The sequence below is a fragment of the Limulus polyphemus genome, unplaced genomic scaffold (genome assembly GCF_000517525.1).
Source record: "Limulus polyphemus unplaced genomic scaffold, Limulus_polyphemus-2.1.2 Scaffold152, whole genome shotgun sequence".
Classification (NCBI taxonomy): Eukaryota; Metazoa; Arthropoda; class Merostomata; order Xiphosura; family Limulidae; genus Limulus; species Limulus polyphemus.
In genome coordinates this window covers 85,693-95,817 of record NW_013665762.1, presented here as the reverse complement: position 1 = coordinate 95,817, position 10,125 = coordinate 85,693, and the positions used below count along the sequence as shown (strand labels likewise).

Sequence of the window (10,125 nt, the reverse complement as noted above, 5' to 3'; positions counted from 1 at the left end):
TATATATATATATATATATATATATATATATATATATATAAATATAGTACCTATTATACATGGGTAGCTGTTATTCATTAAATTAATTAGTTTTTTTATTAGCTCTTAACTGATTTTAAGAAAATCATATGAAAGATGTCTATGTTATATTTATTTCCTTATTATAGAGAAATGTATTTTTTTCCAGGAACACAAAATAGAATTTTTACGAGTGGAAGATGTTGGAGAGTCTGGCAATAGTAGTTACATATACAAACTGAATAAGTGTATTCCTAGCTAAGCTCTACCAAGGAGAGATGATACAGCCACTATTGATGTCTACTCATTTTTACAACAAATTTATCATTTATTTAATTCAGTTCTTTGGTAGAGCTATGTTTTAGGTTTGTGGTTTTTTCCAAAATATTCAGAAAACACCATAACTTTTACAAGACAGATTAGATTCTAGATGTTATATGTTATAAATCACTCAGTGTATCAGATAACACTATATTTTAAAGGCTTAACATTGTGATAATTTTATTCCTAATAAAATAACCAAACTACAAATAAATCAATACTTACAACTACAGGACAAAGCACCAAGTTTACCTTTTAATTTAAAAACACATCTGGAATGTTGAAACCCATTATAAGATGAAAGCCTTAAGAAAGAAAGTGTAATGAAGTTTTAATGTTTTTTGTGTACAGTACATTAAATCAACTCTGTTAGAAAAATTTGTTATTTCCATTTTATTTTACACAGCATTTTTCAATACAAGTTTACACAAAATTGTACCAGTCTGTATTCTTTTTGGAAACAAAATTAACATATCCTAAACTTTAAGATTTAGGTATTCTAATTATCATCTTTTCTCATGTTTTGTTTTTTTATAGTTTTTTTTTCAGTTGAGAAAAACTACATAATTTAAAACATTAACTGTAGTTATCAAAACAGGATGACAGTCATAGGAAAGTACTATAGCATGATAAGAACAGGATAAAGAAGAGATAAATATAAAAATGATTAATAGATATTAAAAAATGAGTTTTATTCATATGCATGTACATGATACAATAAGTAAAAGGTATTAAGTCAGCAGCTGAAGGCTATTAAAATTATTTTTTTTCTAAACATTTTAAACCTCACCTAAGCTTATCATTTATGTACATACAATAAATATAGTGAAGTAGTAGAACCAGTGCCACTATTTTTGATGGGAAAATTAAAATTGGAAATTATCTAGTCTAAGAATTCATTTAAAGAATGGCATGGTATGTGATACATTAGCAGTTAAAGTTAAAATATATTTATTTTGTGACTGTACAAACAGAGAAATATTAGTGAAGCATTATTCATTTCTAGTTCAATAATAAATAAAACTAACACATTCTGTGCACAATTTTAGACCAAACTCATGACCTTTTGCAGCATCCTTTGCTAATCTAATCAAAAGATTGAGAAAATGGAATCAGGTGTACACTTCATCATTGTTGATCTTCAGCTTATGTCCACCATTACACTTATGAAATTTACATCATTATACTCTATTTTTCAAATGGCAATGTATAAACAAACAATGAAATATCTACTGTCAATAAAAGAAGCTTGTTGTGTCATTTTACTTCTCCACAAGTATGTTTTATTGTTTTGCTAATTTGTCATAATTAGTAATGTGATTTGGAATATGAAATTCTGTATTTTACTAGTAAAACTTGGTATATGCATCATTCATTTAACTAAAAAAAAAAAAAAAAACTTGTATATTTACCTGTTTTGCTAGTGTTTCTGTTACATGCTCTTTGAAGAATGGCACTGAGACTCCATTGTTCTGGACTTGTGAAGTACCTGCCACAGAGTTAGCTCGCTGGAGTGTGATTGTTGTAGGTCGTTGAAGATTCATTGCTGTTTAAGCAGAGAAAGAAAAGTGTATTGAAGAATGTAAGAAAGATTACGATGACAGAAACCCATTTGATTCATTAAAGCCATTCCTTCATCCAACTAAAGCATTAAAGCAAAAAATAAAGGTATTTTTTACACTTACATAACTACTCAAGAAACATTTAAAAATTATAAACCAAAAACACTGATATAAATATGTATAAAGATTAAGTTTGTTTTAATGCTTTGATGGGTGAAGAGATTCTACAAAGGGCCAGTTAGCATTCTGTCACTTTGATTTAAGTTCTGTTGCAATATAAAAATCATTAAAGTGAAATTCCATTTGAAATTGAACTTTTCCTTCATTCAATTTAACAGTTCTTTTGTGTCAGCTGTTTCCAACAACATTTATACAAAAAAAAATGAAGATATTTTGGGATTTATTTTCTCCTTGTCAGGTGTTTTTAGGATTAGCAAATTATATATAATTTTAAAAAATTGGATACATCATTTAAGTATTCACTATACATTGTCTTATACATTTCTGTCCACTTCAAAGATCAGATGTGTTAGTGTTTGTTTCATTATTCATTTAATATTGTTTATGGCAGGTACATCAAGACATTTTTAAAACCTTTCATGTACAACTGAAGCTATATTTTTTTATAACCTATGCATTATATTGTGGAAGAATTAATATAAATACTAACTACATATCTTAATCATCATAGATTACTATGTAAAGATATTCACTAAATATCAGTTACACTATACTCTAAAATAAATTATAATTTTTGGCAATGATAAACCCTTACTATGTCACAGTCTTTTCTACGTTTAGAAAAACATTGTTAGGTCTCAAAATTTTATTTGCTAAGATGCAACAAACTTATCACCAATCACTATAACCAAACTTCAGAAATGCATTTAATGGGAAGGCTACTTACACCATAATATATACACAGTAAATGTAATGCTAAAAATAAGCTTAAAATTCTAGTAAAGTATTTTATAAAACACTAAGAAATTACATTTACCTAAAAATACATATAACAATGAACTTCAAAGTATATGCATAAAACCATAGTACAAAACTACACTGACTAGCAAACTTTGATACATTATCACATGCTATAGTACATTTGATACAAGCCATATTTTCTATTCTCTAACTAGCTTCTAAGTTACCTTTTCAACTGGAAAGAGGTAAAAGCACCAATATACACTTTTTCATTTAACATTTTATTTGATTAAGATAAAAAAATTGTTAGGTAATTGAGGTGAAAATAAAATAGACCAAATTATACTTCATAGACAACAAGATGTGTGTGTGTGTGTGAATTGAAAACTAATACAAATGATTAAAACTAACCCTTTTCATAATAAAAGGATAATTTTTAACAAAAATCATTAAGTATCACTAAAGATGGTCAGAAGAATATAATGTGTACCAAAACAAGCTTGTGCAATGTTAGTATTTAATAGTTACATTGAACTGGCAGATAAGAAATGATAATTTAATTTCCTTTTCTTGAAGTAATAATATTTTATACATTACAACAGAATTAATGAAATAGCTGCCTTTTATTAAAAAATAAAACTTGTATATCAATTCATCACAATTTAAGGAGATAAAAATAATCTTCCCTTTAAAAGATCATTAAGCATTTTCTTTGTTAATCAAGACTGATATCAATTCAACAAAGTTGCATTCAAAAAATAAGTTAATCTCACAGACATGTATGTAAATGGAATTATTTAATAAAATACATTTCATAGAAGGGTATACAAATAATTACTTTAAAGACTGATTTAACATATTTTATGAATAAATTTCACATTTGACAAATGTCAAAAATGAATTAGTTAACAGAGTATCAAACTCAACTACTTGTAACATTTTCCCAATGTCACTGGGTATAGATGTGAAAGCACCACCTTAAACCATTGAGAAAAACTAATGTTTAAATATCTTGAAAATAAACCTTTCTACACCTAAAATCCAAATTATGAGAGACTAAGACTTTGGACCACAAATAAATATCCTATTGTTTACATCACATAGCAACATAATTTACTAATGTTTTTATCTACACTTTATATGAGCTCAACCACTTCAGGCTTTAACAACACAAATAGTTTTAAATGTTGTAAGCTTGTAAAACAGCAATGTATTAAACCGGACCTTTGATCTGAATCTACCTTGCATGAAAATGTAAATTGCAGAGCTCAAGTTAACATTTATGATACAAAAATACCTTATCTTGATCTGTTAAGATAAACAGATCAACATTAAGCACAAATCAGATATTTGATATTTCAAAAAAATAATATTCTTGATAAGCAAGATCAAGCGTACTACTGTGATAAAATTTATTCTTCATACATGCACTTCAACTAAAATTCTCAGCTGTAAAAATAGATAAAACTGTGAGGTGAAGCTTTGCATTCAGTTATAAGAATATTATCGTTTTCAAAAGCTAAGCTCAGGTAACCTCTGGTGTAAGGAATTTCCCCCCAAATTGAAAATAAAGATAAAATCATGATAAAATCTAAATAAATGTTGTTTGATTCCTACAACAGAGGTTTTATGACAAACTAGAACAGCAAGAACACAGAGAGGATAACTCCTACCCTCCAGTGTGTTTTTAGTGTTTCAATGTCTAAGTAAAATATACACCAAACAATTCCTCATTCTCACAAATACAGGCCTAAATGTTAAAATCCTCTTTCCTTCTCAGCTTGTTCTTGAGATTTGAAAGTTTTTTAAAACCCCCATTTGCTTCTATTTAGTGTAACAACGTGGTTGACCATCAATGTACGTTTACCAACGTTAAGCATCTGGCCTTTTGGGAACACTCAATCTTTTTAGCAAATATGATAAAAATAATACGAAAACTTAGTTATCTTGAACACACAGCATGGTGAAAAGAATACCCCTACACAACAGCTGAGCAAGGATAATTAAAGAAGACTTTAAGATGAATATGTCTTGTGCTTCTTTGACTAATACATTGAACGTTTTACATCTGTTACCCACTTCCATTACATTTACATCTCTATGGTTATAAATTAGCACATGACAATATACTTGTACTTTCAACACGACTTTAAAAAATACTTATTTCTGTAGTGAAAGTACTGATCACCAAACCAAGACCCAATTTAGACCGGAACCATTAAAATTTATTAGCATTAAAAACATGGGTTTCACTGATTTACAGAAACATGGAGGCAATATACAGCTGCATGTATTAGCATAAATTATCAAACAAATCAATTAATCTTGCTATTAGAGCACAGTGAACACTGAAGCAATTATTTTTGTTTTTCATGTAAGTACTATATAAAAAAAAATCTTCAAAAACAACCAAATAAGGTGACATAAAAATACCAATTTAAATTAGCATTTATTAACTTCATATTTTAAAGTAGAACTCATGCTAGCCAATCTAAGCAATTCAACAATTGTCTCTAAAATTCACACCACCATTATCAAACCCATTAATATAGAAATTAAAAACTTTCCACAATAACCTATACCAGCCCATAAAAATATCAACCATCTAAGCAAGTAGTATTCCAAGTCTCAACTCTACTTATTTTCTTTATAAACTACATACATCTACTTTGTAGCCCTTTTCTGTACATTTTTTAAAAGCTAGGTATTCTTGCAGTAATAAGAAACCAAACATGAAAACCGTAATTCAAATGAAGTGCAACACATCTTATTAAAAGGGATAAAAAAGTTTACCTCTTTAAAACTCCAAATTTCTATCAGTATCCCAGATACCATGTCTGAATACTGAATGTTACTGGTTTAAAACTAGTCATTGGTAATTAATATAGCTTACAAATATAAAAAGTTAAATTATAGTATTTCAGTTATACTTACTAATCTTTTAACTTGTAAAAGAATAAAATGATTCAACAGTGGTGATAAAAATACAAGAAATGAGGTGGCAGAGGGGCAGTCAGCCCACTAAGATCACCCGTCATAGATCAAAATAAACAACTAAATCAAAGCCAAATCAGTCTGTGCATCCATACATCTACTCAACTAAGTTTAGATATAACAAGAATAGCATATCAAGTAAAACATTCTAAAATTTTATAACTCTTATCACAGACACACACACACACACACATTTCTTCAACTAGGCTTCTAACATTTATACACATGTACCTTAATATGAAAAATCACATTTCCAACCTCTTAATACCATAAATGCTCACACCATTAACAATTTTGAATACCCAAGGAAAGTTCTACTCTTCCCCCAAGTCAAACTTTATTCTTCTTTGCACAGTTCAGATTATTTCAAAGCGTAATTTCATCTACATGCCCATTTAAGCACTCTTTCGAACATATTGATATTCTTCCAGTAGCAAAGGTACCTGAACTGCAACAGTACTCAAAACAAAACTTCACTAATCTGCTATAAGATTACAATAACATTTGGGAAGAACATATATTACATAATGATGCTGTTTACTGCACACAGTTTTGATTCTCATTTTAAAATGTTGACTTATTGGAAAGGATCCAGAGGAAAGCTACTAGGATGATTCTGGGGATGGAAGGGTTATCACATAGGAATAAGTTAAGATCTCTAAACTTATTTTCTCTTGAAAAAAGAAGGGTAGGAGGTAATTTTATTGAAATTTTAAAAGATTATACAGTGAATTGATAGGATGAAAACTTCTGGTTACTTTTTGCTATATTTTGAAAGCAATAGGATAAGTTTACAAGTTTAAAATTTGGAAAAGACAAGCTAGGCCCCATTGAAGGTTTTTCTAACAGTGACTGGCTTACAAAACGAGTTTCCATTGGCAGTAGTGAATGCTACAGGACCTTGCAATGGACAATAAATTATTTCCCGAGAAATAAAGAGTGGGTTTAAGATTTTACTTTTCCTCGAAGGATGATGAGTGTGAAGGGACAGCTTTGATGGACTAAATGGTTCCTTGTTGTCTGTAGGTTCTCTTGATTAATCTTTGCTAAAATTATTTGAACTTTTAAGATACATCCTATCAGGAAGATAGTCACTTTATTCTCAAGCTGATGTTGTTTACCTTTTTACTAAAATTGTCATCAACATAAACTTAAATAGAAACGTACCTTCCTCCCACGCAAATTTAGAAATATTCTCTTCTCACTTAACAGCAAAAATGGCATAATACAACTTTTAGCACTTTACTCATGCTCTCCTCCATAATTATAATAACAATTTTTCCTTTAAAATCTTTTAAGATTGATTTTTATGCTTGTATTAAGTAGAAAAAATTTCTAGTTACCTTTGACATTTTTTAACCTAGAAATTTTAATAATCCCTCTGGACTTTTCTCAGTAATGTAATTACCCTATTTATCCATGTAAGGCTTTTGAATACTAAATTCCGAAATTAATATATTCCCTTTCAGCTAACTTGTTAAAAACTATTTTAATGAAAATGTCTCAAGTTTCATAATAGCCAAATGTTTATTTCTCAAAACATTTCTAACATTCCGGATGTTGCTTATTCTGAAATCAAGGACACAACATCAAAGATACCAACAGAAATTCTAGTACTTAAATTCTTGTATATTTTCTTTTTCACTCATACTTTCCTCAGCATTTAGAACACTAAAAAAACATTTTCCATAATAAGATCTTTCACAAACTGTGTTACAAACAATAATACAACCCAATAGCTCAAATAATTGCTTTTAACATTTTTCTAGTGCATAATATATTTTGAAAAAATAAGTCCTTCTCCACAAAATAGGCTTTTCAATTAAAAGTTTATATTCTACAGTACATTATTTTAGCACCACAGTGAATGGGTAACATACCATTTAATACTGACTCTCGTAAGAATCATTTTTACTGATGTAAAGTGGTTGTTTCTATTTTTACATTTCACCCGCATGTCACTTGTTAGATTTTTTCTATTAATTATGAGTTTCAGAATTAATTCATTCTTCTCATGGGTTACATTCATGCACTTTACTGACAAGTGTAACAAAAACAATTTTAACATTTCCTCAAACTCTTGCCTACTGAATGCTCAATGTTTAAAAACTGATTTAATATACATTTTCTATAGTTAAATATGATACTTTTGTATGAGTTATATTAATATCTCTAAAAAACATCCTTAAATGAATAAAATGTCTCATTATAAACTACTACATATAAATAAGTATTGTAAATGACTATATTTGCATAACATAGACTAAAAAAAATGACAAAAAACTGCTCACTCATATATGCAACATTTTTTCCATAATTTTACTCACTAAAAACAGAGAATTCAGCATTCATGTTTCAGTTCATATCTAACATACAATTCTCTTTTTGTAAATTAGCAACTCAGGACTGATTAAATAAAAAAATTATCCAATGTATCTCACTTAACACTTTGAAATCCTTACTTTTTCCAGCAGGTTAAACTTACCTAGAAATTTGCTTGAAAGCTTACAATTTTTTCAATGTACCAGTTTTACATGTCTTGTAAAGTAATATAACAATACTTTAAATGGACTCAAACAAGCTGCTTACAAAACCATTATTCTACAATATAAAGTGTCAACAAAGAAATCTGCAACTCACCATTTAATGGTCACAATGAATGCTGGTGTAAACAAAACTTACAAAGTACATCCTGGTTTAACTTTAATTTATATAAACATGATAAGCAAAAAGTGTATGCAAGAATGAAGCACACATAATTATATGAAAAAACAAAACATCAAAGTCATGTAAACCATATTTTCTCAAGTAAGATTAAATGAAGTGAAGGCACTAACAAAGTTATATTGTAATTTTGCTAGAACTTTACTTGAGGGTTTAAAAAATTGTCAAGGAACCAACTTTTAGTTTTAGTTTCATTGCCGAGGTGAAACATTTTAATACTAATAGTAATAGGCATTTTAACTACTTGATCATCAAACACTTAATACTTAGTAATACTTCTACTGAAACAGACTACAACAAACGATAACCTAAATTCATTCAGTTAACTGTGTGAACAGTGTACTTAACAAGTACTTGAAGTAGTTGCAGTACCATACATGTGATTGATGTATTCATATTATAATTTATATATATATATTTATAAGTGTATCACGATTCATACTATCAATCACTGTATGACTATTATGTTCAAAGTTCCAGTCTATGACTATGACAGAACGAGTTTTGGTTTTATACTTGTAATTTATAGACTGATGATACTGATAGTCATACACTGATGCTGTGATACTGATACAGCGATAAACCATGTGAATCGTGATGATATACTTATATACTCAACTTATAGTTATACTAGGTTATAAGTTATAATTTATAGGCTCCAAAAACGTAACGAATGACGTTTCTTACTCAAGTTATTATCTAATTTAATTGCTGCCTACCATTTTTCAGTAGGAATGTTCACAAATATGCTCTACTACTCTACTGATTTGGCAAGCATATCAACCCAACGAAGCCTAAAAATAGTTAAAACATGATCGTTCCACCATGCCTCAAACAGCTTGCCCCATTCGAGCTTGGCGGTGGTTGCAGGTTCTCTTTCTTAATTGGGTAATAAAAGATCACATGGACAAAAACCATTACTTTGGCGCATGCTCTGTTTGCTCTCATGAACAGTCCAAGTGGAAATGTAAGATCAAAAACAATGATAATAAAAACACATCAATTAAAATATGAAACTGATGAGATGATTTCTATCTCCTACGTAACAAAAATTACCTTTTAATCCTATTAGCAGACTCACTTAATAGATTACAAACACCTCCCTTTTGTCTTCCAGCCTAGGACTTATGGCGTTCTTATCGAAGTAAAGTTTTTTTCTGAGGTATTTAACGCGCATGAGCACATGACAAATTATATCAGGAAAGGCAAACTCGTTTTTATAGGTATGATAAAAGTAAACAGAACAATAATTAAGTACATAAATTAATATGATTGTTTTCAGAAGTAAATTAAAGAACACTAGAGTTATAGGTTCTCTAAAAGTCACCACATCCACTAAGTGTTCAAAATACAACTAGAAATAAAAAAGAAAACAAAACGAAGACAACATAAGTACTCCCAAAAACAACATTCTCAGCAAAGCTAAACGAAGGTTCCAAAGAGAGTGAAAAAGTGTTTGTTCAATTGTTGACAGAAACAAATGCAAGAGAATAAATTAAAATTCGTTAAAAACTATATCACTGAACTATTCAAAAACAAAATACTGTGGAGTAATTTGGAGTTAAATTGTGTTGTTCTGATCGCA

General features: G+C 29.0%; 1 protein-coding gene across 1 annotated transcript in view; it reads right to left on the bottom strand.

The window, feature by feature from the left end:
• The window catches only part of LOC106476026 (transcription factor Dp-1-like), a 92,887-nt gene extending 83,159 nt beyond the window's left edge, over positions 1 to 9,728 (bottom strand). Inside the window, exons 1-2 of the mRNA XM_022381167.1 lie at positions 9,597 to 9,728; positions 1,752 to 1,885 (exon numbers count right to left, since the gene is read on the bottom strand). Of these exons, the coding sequence (XP_022236875.1) occupies positions 1,752 to 1,883 (132 nt within the window). The 5' untranslated portion in view covers positions 1,884 to 1,885; positions 9,597 to 9,728. The remainder of the gene's footprint in view (positions 1 to 1,751; positions 1,886 to 9,596) is intronic.
• Between the last annotated feature and the right edge of the window lie 397 nt (positions 9,729 to 10,125).